Here is a 12,312-nt window from a genome sequence, read left to right as displayed (position 1 = left end):
ATTTATAATTTTAATACAGATTTATAAATGTATATAGGGTTCACACAGTCATGGGAAAACCTGGCAATATCAAAAAAAAATATAATTTTTTAATTGTTGTGAGTGCCAGTCATGGATGTTAAAGGAATAGTACACCCAAAAATTTAAATTCAGTCATTTTTTTACTCCCCACTGTGTTGTTATAACCCCATATGACTTTCTTTCCCCTTCTGTCACTCACTCGACATTGTGTCGATTGTAGTGACACAAGGGGTCTCTTCTGAGAGCCTTGCGTACCTCTGAACTTGAACTTGAGAAAAGGCCAATGTTAAGTTGCCAGACAGAATTTGCATGGCCCGCCCCCAGATATACGGGTATAAAGGGAGCGGGCAAGCAAATGCCAGACAGATTTTTTCTTCGGAGCGGAACGGTTGTGTGATCAGCGAGCTGTGTGTCACGACTGCTTCACCCACCTCTGCAAGAGAGCTTTCTGTTGAATCTGACTGCGCATTCCAGCGGCTTTCGCCTCTCTGCACGCTGTGCGGACTCTGTCCCTGGGCGCTTCGACACCGCTTCTCTCTAAAAGAGTTTGTTTTCTGGTAAAGGGCAACATACACAAGCGGGCATTGAATGTCCTTTTCAGGACGCGTCTTTGTAAAGATGCCCTTCCGCCGCTGTGTAGTTCCTGGATGTGGCCATTATCTCTCCAGATCTGACGGTCATAGACTCTGCCTCGTGTGCCTGGGTAGCGATCACACCGAGGCAGCGTTTGTGGATGGTTCATGTTCTTACTGCGAGGACATGACCATGGCAATGTTGCGGTCGCGGCTTTTGTTTCTCAAAACGAACGCCACTCCAGCCGCCCACCGTCTCGCTTTTTCTTTCGCCGCACCCCCTTTGGGCTGCAGTACCCGCCGCGAGCCCCACCCGGTACGTTCAAAATGATCGTCCCTTTAGTGCCCCTCACACAGAGCTTAGACGCATGGCTTGCGCTTCCCAGCCTGTCGCGTTGGCTGGCCAGGACCAACCGACTCAGCTACGTGATTTAATTCGCCAGGCTCCCGCCTCGTTTCAGCGGTATTCGCTCTACTCCGTTGCGCGACGAAAATGCTAGCACCTTACGAGCAGAGATTGCTACTTAAGGATGTGATAGAGCCTGTTCCTCCAGCCAAAATGAAGAAGGGTTTCTACAGCCCTTACTTCAACGTACTAAAAAAAGGCGGTGGGTTGCCAATCTTGGGCTTGCGAGTTCTCAACCGGACTTTACACATACTCCCGTTCAAAATGTTCACGCAGAGGCGAATTTTAACCTGCGTTCAGCATCAAGATTGTTTCGTGGCGGTAGACCTGAAGGACGCAGTGTACTTCCACGTCTCCATTCTGCCTCGACACGAGCCTTCTTACGGTTCGCGTTCGACGGCCAGGCATATCAGTACAAGGTCCTCCTCTTCGGCCTGTCGCAAGCGGCTGCAGCGGCCTGCTTTCGTGCAGGGAGCTCTAAAGCTCACGTGCAGTCTGTCTCATGAACGCGCACAGGAAATCAATGGTCGGTCAAGAGTTTCACTAAATAATCAGTTATATTTTGGTTTGTTTCTCACCAAACCTTATCATATTACTTCAGAACAAGACATGAGTAGCGTACAATAATTTATTAGACTTCTGAATTATAATTTTGTGTCCTTTTGAAGCGGTTGTCACCATAAACTGCCACTGTATGACATCACTGAGCACAAATTTTGTTCCCTCAATATACATATAATTTATGTTAGGAAAAAGAAGGAAAGTCATATGGGGCTATAACAACACTGGTGAGTAAACAATAACTGGATTTTCATGTGTGGGTGAACTATACCTTTAATAGAATTTTAAAGGAGTAGTTTACCCAAAAGGGAAAATTCTGTCATTATCTTATCGCTGTCATGTTCTTCCAAACCAGTATGACTTTTTAATTTTTTTCATGAAACAATAATAGGAGATGCTAGAAAGAATTTTAGCCTCAGTCACCATTCACTTCCATTTTATGGAAAAAAAGATGCAATGAAAGTGAATAGTGACTGAGGCTAGCATTCTTTGTAGCATCTACTTTTGTTTTACATGAAAGAAGAAAATTGCACATGTATGGAACAACATGAAGGTGAGTAAATTATGGCAGAATTTAAATTTTTGGTTGAACTATCCCTTTAAGATTTAATGGAAAGAATTTCAGCCCCAAAATATTTAATCAGCTAACAATTGCTCTTTAGAGTGCACAGTCTATATTAGGATTTTTAAAAATCCTTTTTGACTAATAAACTGGAAAATGTATATACATTTAAATGTATATTCTATTACCTGGGAGTGAATGGATGGAAATATGTTGATATAGTAATACATGGAAATTGTATTTATTTTTGTAATATTCTACTCAGGTAAGGTGGATTTAAATTTATCTTACCATAAATGTATTGTTAATATTATTTTGTGTTAATGTTGCAGAACGGTCTGCACAGTACCGTTGATAGATTACATAGACGGCAATGATTATACCATAGAGCCCCAGCAGGGCGGGGATGAGGATGGCCTGGCGCGAGGCGCCTGGGACTGGAGCCTCCTGTGGAAAAGGGTCCCTCTCAGCAGCAGGGAGAAGGCTAAGAGAAAGCATAAGTCCGAGCCTTATCGGTAAATGCTGCCTTCACCCTCCCTGAAGCATGATCATTAAACCCATTCTGTCTCTCTCCTGTTTTGTCTCCCCTCCTCCCTTGTGTGTGTGTGTGTGTGTGTGTGTGTGTTGAATGTAAATGTGTGTGCCTGTGTTTGATTGCATGGAACTCCCCATTGCACTCTTGTCCATCCTCTGTGGCTATGCCTAGAACGGTGTGCACCGTGCCTCTCATAGACTCCATAAACGGCGATACTTTCTCCATCGAGTCCCAGGGAGGCGGGGATGAGGATGGCTTTGCCAGAGGAGCATGGGACTGGAGCATGCTTTGGAAACGCGTGCCTCTGGGTAGCAAGGAGAAGCAGAGCAGAAAAAATAAAACTGAGCCTTATCGGTAATTTAGAGACAAAATAGGGCCAACCACAACAAGTATAAGGAAACAGACCTTTACAATGGTTGTCTCTCTCTTCTAAAGTTTGGTGGTGATCTGCTTACCTCTGCTTCTTTTTGAGATCAGTTCTTTTAAAAATACTTACTGCAAAGTGCTAAAACCAACTAACTAACTGCTATGAAGGGGTCATAAAACAATGAGGTGATTTGAATAGAATACTTCATATTTTATGACTCCAATAATGCTCTTCTGGTCCCTATAACTAGTTATGCACTACTAGAATTTAGAACTAATGATTCACAACCCTTGTTCCTGCATCTCTTTTCATGCAAACATCTCCTTTCTGTGTTGTCTAACAAATAATCTCAATTGTCTTTGTTGTTGTGACATGGAATAACTGCCCTACAAAGACAGTAACTACAGTGAGACTAATGGCTTCAAAGTTTAAACTGGATTTTGAAGTTACTGTAATTTCAACACTGTTTTCTCTGAATCTGAGCATAGTTGAGTCAAGCCCATTTGTTGCTGGGCAGGTAATAGCCTAAAAAAATTAATTTCACTCAGAAATAAATTTTGGCAAATGTGTAGTTTCTGTGTTTTGCCTTTGCAAAGTGTATTGCAGTTTACAGGCATTCATAAAATGGAAAAACATTACTTTCTTTACACTATGCTGTACTGTTTTCTGCAAGCTTAAACTGATGTTTGTTTTTACAAGCAATGTAAAACACCTTAAAATGAACAATCATTTAGCAGATTTACGTATACTCTGGAACAGGACATTGTCCATTTTAAAGCATGAAACGTACTAATATTGGGAAGACTGTGAGCTTTTAACTTCTTTTTTGGGTCTTTTTGGGTCTTAATGCTGTAAAATAGTGTATATGTGTGTGAAAAGTACATTGCTGACAGTTAAATTTGTGTATCAGGTCTCCTGCCATGGCCGGTGGACTCTTTGCAATAGAGAGAGATTTCTTCTTTGAGCTTGGCCTCTATGATCCAGGCCTTCAGATCTGGGGAGGAGAAAACTTTGAGATCTCCTACAAGGTAATATATATATATATGTACTCACACACTCACACACACTCACACACACACACACAAGTACATTTTTCACTCAAAATTTTTTATTTTAATCATCCTCAATTCCACACCCATATTAAATTTCTTTCTTCAGTGTAGCACAAAAGTTGTACAGCAGAACGGTCATGCTGACTGCCATACAATGAAAGTGGATGGTGACCAGGGGCTGCCAAAATAGCTACAGTATGTGTTGGAGACCGAAATTCTAGTCGTTATTCGCCCTCCACCACAGCTCTCAAGTGTTATTGTGATTGTTGTGCTTGTGCATTCAAAATGTTGTGTTGTGATTGGTCGTGTGATGCGCAAAATCTAAAGTTTGCCATTATTGACGTCAAACCTGACATGACGCGTGTTCAAGCACCATTTTCAATATTAGTATGCATATGCACAAATCTGATTTGAGAGCTACAATGGAGGGGAAGATCACTGAAGATTTTTAGTGAATAATGACTTAATTTAATATTATCAGCAAAATCATTGTGATTTATATTTTGTATATTCTATATATCGGCCAGTCCTTTGAACAGTCTCAAATTTAAGCGATATAGCAAAAATCGTGAATTAATTTGCTTTTTATTTGGACATTAAGATTCATAAAGAGCGCAGTAAATTAAAATAACATGCAAACAGTGATATTGTCATATGTGATTGTAAAGGGCTTTGATTATAGGTGGATAAACATGGTCTGTCTGCACTTCAGAATAAACGGGTGACGTGCTGCTCTGTGTGCACGCGTAGGCTCATGGGCTTGTGTTTTAGCACTTTTAGAGCAGTTCACATGCATTGTGAAACAAAAGTACTGCATGTTCAACCATTTGCACAATTACAAACATTAGTAACCATTACAAGTTATTATACAAAGGCGGAACAGTATAACAGAAAAGGAGAAAATGACAGCGTTTCACCAGATGCAGAACATTGTAAATTACACATTGCATTTTCAGTGTCAAAATAAAAGCTCCAGGTGAAGGTGAAGTAAATAGGAAAAAAATATATATTACTTGTGTATATAAATCAAATCGAATCCTCAAAAATATAATAATACAGTATTGTATTATAATATAATAATATCAGAAAACACATGAGATATACAGGTGAAACTCGAAAAATTAGAATATCGTGCAAAAGTTCATTAATTTCAGTAATTCAACTTAAAAGGTGAAACTAATATATTATATAGACTCATTACAAGCAAAGTAAGATATTTCAAGCCTTTATTTGATATAATTTTGATGATTATGGCTTACAGCTTATGAAAACCCCAAATTCAGAATCTCAGAAAATTAGAATATTACATGAAATCAATAAAAAAAAGGATTTTAAATACAGAAATGTCGGCCCTCTGAAAAGTATAATCATGCATATGTACTCAGTACTTGGTTTGGGCCCCTTTTGCATTAATTACTGCCTCAATGCGGCGTGACATGGATGCTATCAGCCTGTGGCACTGCTGAGGTGTTATGGAAGACCAAGATGCTTCAATAGCGGCCTTCAGCTCTTCTGCATTGTTTGGTCTCATGTCTCTCATCTTTCTCTTGGCAATGCCCCATAGATTCTCTATGGGGTTCAGGTCAGGCGAGTTTGCTGGCCAATCAAGCACAGTAATACCATGGTCATTGAACCAGGTTTTGGTACTTTTGGCAGTGTGGGCAGGTGCCAAGTCCTGCTGGAAAATGAAGTCAGCATCTCCATAAAGCTTGTCTGCTGAAGGAAGCATGAAGTGCTCTAAAATGTCCCGGTAGACGGCTGCGTTGACTCTGGACTTAATAAAGCACAGTGGACCAACACCAGCTGATGACATGGCTCCCCAAACCAACACAGACTGTGGAAACTTCACACTGGACTTCAAGCATCTTGGATTGTGTGCCTCTCCATTCTTCCTCCAGACTCTGGGACCTTGGTTTCCAAATGAGATGCAAAATTTGCTCTCATCAGAAAAGAGGACTTTGGACCACTGAGCAACAGACCAGTTCTTTTTTTCTTTAGCCCAGGTAAGACATTTGACATTTGAAGCCCATGTCCAGGACCCGTCTGTGTGTGGTGGCTCTTGATGCAGTAACTCCAGCCTCAGTCCACTCCTTGTGAAGCTCCCCACACATTTGAATGGCCATTTCCTGACAATCCTCTCCAGGCTACGGTCATCCCTGCTGCTTGTGCACCTTTTTCTTCCACACTTTTCCCTTCCACTTAACTTTCTATTAATGTGCTTTGATACAGCACTTTGAGAACATCCAACTTCTTTTGCAATTACCTTTTGAGGCTTTCCCTCCTTGTGGAGGGTGTCAATGATGGTTTTCTGCACAACTGTCAGGTCAGCAGTCTTCCCCATGATTGTGAATTCAACTGAACCAGACTGAGAGACCATTTAAAGGCTCAGGAACCCTTTGCAGGTGTTTTGTATTAATTAGCTGATTAGAGTGTGACACTTTGAGCCTACAATACTGAACCTTTTCACAATATTCTAATTTTCTGAGATTCTGAATTTGGGGTTTTCATAAGCTGTAAGCCATAATCATCAAAATTATATCAAATAAAGGCTTGAAATATCTTACTTTGCTTGTAATGAGTCTATATAATATATTAGTTTCACCTTTTAAGTTGAATTACTGAAATTAATGAACTTTTGCACGATATTCTAATTTTTCGAGTTTCAACTGTATATTGAATATCGTCAATAGGCTGAAAAATATCGAGATATAATTTTTTTGCCATGTTGCCCAGTCCTAGTTCCCCACACTAAGCTTTCATATGGCTTCAAAAGACTTTGAATATAATGCTTAAGTCATTTGGGCTACTATTATACTATGTTCTTTTTTTAGTGCTTACAAGCCCCTGGTGACCACTCCTATTGATTGTATGGAATAGAGCATAATTTCTAGGTTAACTATTCCTTTAAGAAGTTTATTTATGTGCATGTTTGTGTGTGTGTGTGTGTGTGTGTGTGTGTGTGTGTATACTTTCTAAATCCCTGCCATGCTGTGTGTTTTTGACAGATATGGCAATGTGGTGGGCAGCTTCTCTTTGTGCCATGTTCTCGGGTGGGGCACATCTACCGTCTGCAGGGCTGGCAGGGAAACCCACCTCCTGCTCATGTTGGCTCTTCCCCCACACTTAAAGTCAGCGCAAACCCTTATTATTCCATAAAATTTTCTCTGAGAGTTTTAATCTGCAATTGTTATACACTTTAGATCCAGTCCCTAACCTGTTTTGTCCTTATTGGCTGTTTGTAGAACTATGTGCGGGTGGTTGAGGTATGGTGGGATGAGTATAAGGACTATTTCTACGCCAGTCGGCCTGAGACTCTCACGCTGGCCTACGGGGACATCAGTACCTTGAAAAAGTTCAGAGAGGAGCATCGCTGCAAGAGCTTCAAATGGTTCATGGAAGAGATTGCTTATGACATCCCCCTACACTACCCACTGCCTCCAAAGAATGTAGAATGGGGAGAGGTACATATATTTAATCAGTTAAAATGCAATTAAAAGATTTCCATTCAATACAATTAATTGCATTTATCACCCAATTCACCCATTCAATTGCATGCTCTCTCAATAGATCCGAGGGTATGAGACCAGCTACTGCATAGATAGCATGGGCCACACCAATGGTGGCAATGTCGAGATTGGGCCTTGTCATAGAATGGGAGGCAATCAGGTAAAGGGATTAAACACCAGTATATTGCTATGACAGTTTTCTCACTTCATTTATCTTATGCGTCTTTCTGTTGCTAATCCAGCTCTTTAGAATTAATGACGTTAACCAGCTCATGCAGTACGACCAGTGCTTGACAAAGGGTGGAGACGGATCTGCCGTCATCATAACGCACTGCAACTTGAATGAGCACACAGAGTGGAGGTATTTTAAGGTATGTCACAGCAGGTACCTAGCCTCTTTCGCAATAGAGCAACAACAACCATTTTAACATGAATCAATTATTTTAATTTTGTCATTGTTTTACAAAACTGAAATTATAAACAATTTACTCAGGCCTATGTATGCATTACACTTTATTTTGTACCTTGCGGTATCAATTCTTCAGTGAACCTTTTTAATGCCTCTGATTTCTTCCAGGATCTACATCGTTTCACACATGTACCTACGGGGAAATGCTTGGATCGCTCTGATGTCTTACACAAGGTTTATATCGCTGACTGTGACAACAGCAAGAGCTCCCAGAAGTGGGAGATGAACAATATTGTGGCCGTTTGAGAGACAGGCTTAACTGTCTCATGTGTGTGAGAATAAGGAATCTTTAAGGAATAAACACTGACTGGTCTACAGCAACAGGTTTTACCAGTATACACGTGACTAATGGAGGCACATGTTTTAGTCATCACCAGTATAACTCTGATCATGAACTTTTTTTCTCCATTGAAGACAATGTTTACATCGGATAATACCCACTGCATGGGTTTTTCATTGGAATCTGTGGATTTGAGGGGTCTGCCTATAATAATGTTTTCCCTATTTCACAGAAGATAGAAGGTAAATGATCTATACCACTTGGGCTTTTGTTGCTGCTCAATTATGAAGTACAGGTTGTCCCTCAAGTACTGAAATACATATATATTTTTAACACTGGACCTCATTATGTTAATGAGATCAACCTGCCACTTGAATAATTTTGGTCTTTGGCACAGTGGCACATTTTTTGCCATATTCTAGGGTAAAGCAAAAGGGAAATTGAGACAAAGGGTCAACAATGAAAGTGATATACATTTATTTTTGTCTACTGCATAGATGGCTGCTTGGTTGGGGGAATGGATGTTTACTTGTTTTTGAAAATCAATGATTGATTTGCTTTAATTACTGGACTAATGTTACTATGGCATCAAAATCAGCTCGAACAAGCGGAGCAATGTTATGTCTTTAGGGAAAGAATGACTGCATTGTGTACATTTGTTTTGTACAATGTAAATATTTCTAAATTAACATGGAGATATGGTGGGCTTCCCAATGGTGTAAATATCTAACTTATAATGGTTGTTTTCTCAAGAAAATAAATGGAACATTTTTACCATTCTGTAGCAGTTTCAATCAGTTTTTCTTGATTGTATGTGCAGATCTTGTAAAAGAACATGAGGATTCAGTAAGCTGCAATTCTTGTCACATGCCTCCAAGGGGATAAAACAGTTACAGACATTTCACTCTTGTATTTTTACATTTCCAGTAGCTACTTTTCATCTTAAGAAATATGCAATCGATGAATAAGAATACAAGCACACGTAAAAAGTGATGCAAGTACTAGAGTGATGAGTTGGTTTAAGTTTTATGTGCAAATGTCACATTTATGATATAAATGTATTGCATGAGCATGGAACAATATAAATATCCTACATGTAGACTGCACCATAATGATTACTTTATAATGCCCATGAGGCCTCATTAAACACAAAATATGCCAGCCCAAACTAATCATTAAGATTAACTCTGGCCCCTTTACATTCATTTCAGATTAGGTTTTAGAGATTCAATTCAACCTGATGCAAAAGAGCCCATCAAACCAATGGCTTTTCACCTCTTGGAGGTCAAATCAAATTGTAGCTTGCTGTAATTTTCAACTTTTTTGTTTCTTAATCAGAAAAACCCAGAAGCTACATTTAACAGGACTCCTACTAGAAAAATCTATTTATAAAGCTGTTAACTTTCACCTACGGTTTACAAAAAAAATTAAAATTGCACCTTAGTCTATCAAGTAGAGGTGTGCGCTGTGTAAACCATTATAAGTCTGCACGTCTCAAACTTATCATCTATAACGATACTTAACTATACTGTCAGACACAATATGGAACAGATTCTGCAAAATTCTTTTAATAATTTCAAATGAAGTCAGAATAACACATTCAATGCAAGTGGAACATTCACAATATACAAAATGTAATTATATATATATATAAAAAGAAAAAGCAAACTTCAGTCTACAAAACTTTTAAAGCTCAGTTTAAAAATTGAGACACTGCATAAGTTCAATGGTTCCTCATTTCTTAAAAACAGCAGTAGAAATATCAAACATGGAACGATAAACCAAAAGCAACCAAAGCCATTACACAAAAGGCAGTGCTTAAAAACAAAACAAAAAGCTGTTACGTTTACAAAACAGCACATGACCTCAATATGTATTCAATTATACACATTTCTGTACATGTTTTGGAACATTTAAATGCTAAAAAAATGCATTCACATTGTTTTGCAAACAACTCCGCTCAAGTTTTCCTGTTTAATCATCATCGTCGTCGTCATCATCGTCATCCTCGTCCTCATCATCATCATCCTCTACATCGTCGTCATCGTCATCATCATCATCATCCATAACCTCTACCTTCTTTCCTACTGGCCGGCCTGATCCACCCTTTTTGGCCCCATCTTCTTTTACTCCTTTGGCACGGTATGCAGCGACATCCTGGTACACAAACACTTGTTTGAACAAAAACCCAACAACTGCAAAAGGCCATAAACCACTGAAAACTAGTTACATCAGCTGTTACCTTTTCATACTTCTCCTTGAGCTTCATGGCCTTCTGCTCATGTGGAGCCTTTTCCTTTGGGGAAAGCTTGGACCACATCTCCCCAAGTTTCTTTGCAACATCACCAATAGAGATGCCAGGGTTGTCATTCCTCACCTTTGGGCGATGTTCAGAGCAAAACACAAAGAAAGCAGATCTGATAGAAAGAAAAAAAAATTTACAAAAAAATTATGACACCAAAACACTATATTAAAACTTTTAAATGTATTAAACTGTTTAAAGTGTAGTCTATTGTGTACTGCTTACGGTGGTCTCTTAGGAGCATTCGGGTCCTTCTTCTTTTTCCCTCCCTTTACACCTTTAGGAGGTATGTAGTTTTTCATCTCCCGGTCATATCGGACCTTGTCACTTTTGGCCATGTCCTCAAACTTGCCTTTCTCTTTAGAGGACACAGTCTGAAAAACAAGACAAGGATTAGGTGCTGTACCGCTTTATCCTCCCGCCCTACATTTGCCACAAACTCTGTGTCTGTTACTCAAGTGACTGAGTCTGCCCCACCCCCTCCCTAACAACAACAACCACCACCATCCCCCGGAAAAACATTACAGCCCTTCTGTTCAACTCACCTTCCATCTTTCAGAGCACTTCTTGGAGAACTCTGAGAAGTTCACAGAAGTCCCTGGGTTTTTCTTCTTATGTTCTTCCCGGCAAGTTTGCACAAAGTAGGCATATGAGGACGTCTTCCCTCTTGGCTTATTAGGATCTTTACCCATGGCTTTAATATACTAGAAGTGATAAAACAAAGTTAGAAAAAAAAAAAAAACGTTTAAACGTTACATTTCGCAATACTTCCTTGTGCACGAGCGCTGGTAAAGCTATGAAGAAATGATGGCTAACTAAACGCTGGTTAATCCGATCAAGTTCCTGCTTCGTTTACACCAGATCACTCAACTAGAACAATAAGCGTCCCTCCATTTTGTTTTCCCGCCTAAACTGCAGGAAATCGGTTTTACTTCTGTCGAGGGTAAATTATTTCAGACTTGGACGTTATATAGCAAACATACCCACAAAGTTTTTTCCTTCAGGAGTTTTCGCCTCTTCAAGTCTCTGTATATGGGCACAATACTCCATTACGAGCTCAACATAACAGACAGTCAAGGCTGCTAACACTCTTAACAAGAACACTAAGATGGCAAAACTTATTAAAACTACATAAATAAAGTCGTAATATGTGGAGAAACAGTTACAAATGTTTTTAAATAATAAAAAACGAATTGAACCCCTAGTTCAAAGTTTTGTATAAATGTTCAGTCACGTTTAAAGAACATCTTTTCAGTCATACTCGCTAAAGTCTACACCAAAACGTATAAGGTATTAAAAAGCAACACAATAAACAGGTTAAGATATGCTTACCTCTAGTCAGCCTCAACTTATCGACCGAATGTACGTTACGCTGTAAACTGTTTGTCGGTGTGCTTCAGAGCGCACAAACATGATTAAATGCCCATAGACTCCGCCCTCATATCGCTCATCTGATTGGTTGGGACACATTCAAATTTGAATCAGTAACGTTCTATGTGTAGTATTGAATTCCTATTGGCTGTTCATGAGCACAGTCAAGTTTCTTCGTGAAGTTACAGATGACGACACCACGCCACTGAACATGTCAGCTAGGACTGTCCGATTCCAGAAACTGGGAATCGATTCTTATTCTTGATTTAGGAATCGATTCCAGACTCATATGTTCGATTCCGAAAAAA

At 39.6% G+C, this 12,312-nt stretch overlaps 2 protein-coding genes across 3 annotated transcripts in view; one reads left to right on the top strand and one right to left on the bottom strand.

Annotated features, from left to right (window-relative positions):
- The window catches only part of galnt7 (UDP-N-acetyl-alpha-D-galactosamine: polypeptide N-acetylgalactosaminyltransferase 7), a 31,857-nt gene extending 22,757 nt beyond the window's left edge, over positions 1 to 9,100 (top strand). The window contains exons 6-12 of one of the 2 annotated variants that reach the window (XM_052126391.1): positions 2,829 to 3,011; positions 3,935 to 4,052; positions 7,082 to 7,204; positions 7,319 to 7,537; positions 7,644 to 7,742; positions 7,825 to 7,953; positions 8,160 to 9,100. In XM_052126391.1, coding sequence (XP_051982351.1) covers positions 2,829 to 3,011; positions 3,935 to 4,052; positions 7,082 to 7,204; positions 7,319 to 7,537; positions 7,644 to 7,742; positions 7,825 to 7,953; positions 8,160 to 8,297 — 1,009 coding nt within the window. In that variant the 3' untranslated portion in view covers positions 8,298 to 9,100. Of the gene's footprint in view, positions 1 to 2,454; positions 2,638 to 2,828; positions 3,012 to 3,934; positions 4,053 to 7,081; positions 7,205 to 7,318; positions 7,538 to 7,643; positions 7,743 to 7,824; positions 7,954 to 8,159 lie in introns of both variants that reach the window. The other variant, XM_052126392.1, reaches the window with a different exon arrangement.
- Positions 9,101 to 9,873: 773 nt separating this feature from the next.
- On the bottom strand, positions 9,874 to 12,069 carry hmgb2a (high mobility group box 2a). Its single transcript, XM_052126396.1, has 5 exons — positions 11,966 to 12,069; positions 11,179 to 11,337; positions 10,859 to 11,007; positions 10,574 to 10,748; positions 9,874 to 10,488 (listed from the first exon to the last, which is right to left on the bottom strand). The coding sequence occupies exons 2-5, from the start codon at positions 11,323 to 11,325 to the stop codon at positions 10,306 to 10,308; spliced, it is 654 nt and encodes a 217-aa protein (XP_051982356.1). The 5' UTR covers positions 11,326 to 11,337; positions 11,966 to 12,069; the 3' UTR covers positions 9,874 to 10,305.
- Between the last annotated feature and the right edge of the window lie 243 nt (positions 12,070 to 12,312).

Source organism: Xyrauchen texanus, chromosome 5, assembly GCF_025860055.1.
Source record: "Xyrauchen texanus isolate HMW12.3.18 chromosome 5, RBS_HiC_50CHRs, whole genome shotgun sequence".
Lineage (NCBI taxonomy): Eukaryota > Metazoa > Chordata > Actinopteri > Cypriniformes > Catostomidae > Xyrauchen > Xyrauchen texanus.
The sequence above is the reverse complement of the archived record's forward strand: the minus strand, read 5'-3'. Positions and strand labels throughout refer to the sequence as shown.

Excerpts from the sequence above, each read along its gene's own strand:
- hmgb2a (XM_052126396.1), bottom strand. The coding sequence starts at position 11,325 with ATGGGTAAAGATCCTAATAAGCCAAGAGGGAAGACGTCCTCATATGCC. Across the intron at positions 11,008-11,178 it reads AGTGCTCTGAAAGATGGAAG|ACTGTGTCCTCTAAAGAGAA; the intron begins GTGAGTTGAACA and ends CTTGTTTTTCAG. Across the intron at positions 10,489-10,573 it reads TCAAGGAGAAGTATGAAAAG|GATGTCGCTGCATACCGTGC; the intron begins GTAACAGCTGAT and ends TTTGTGTACCAG.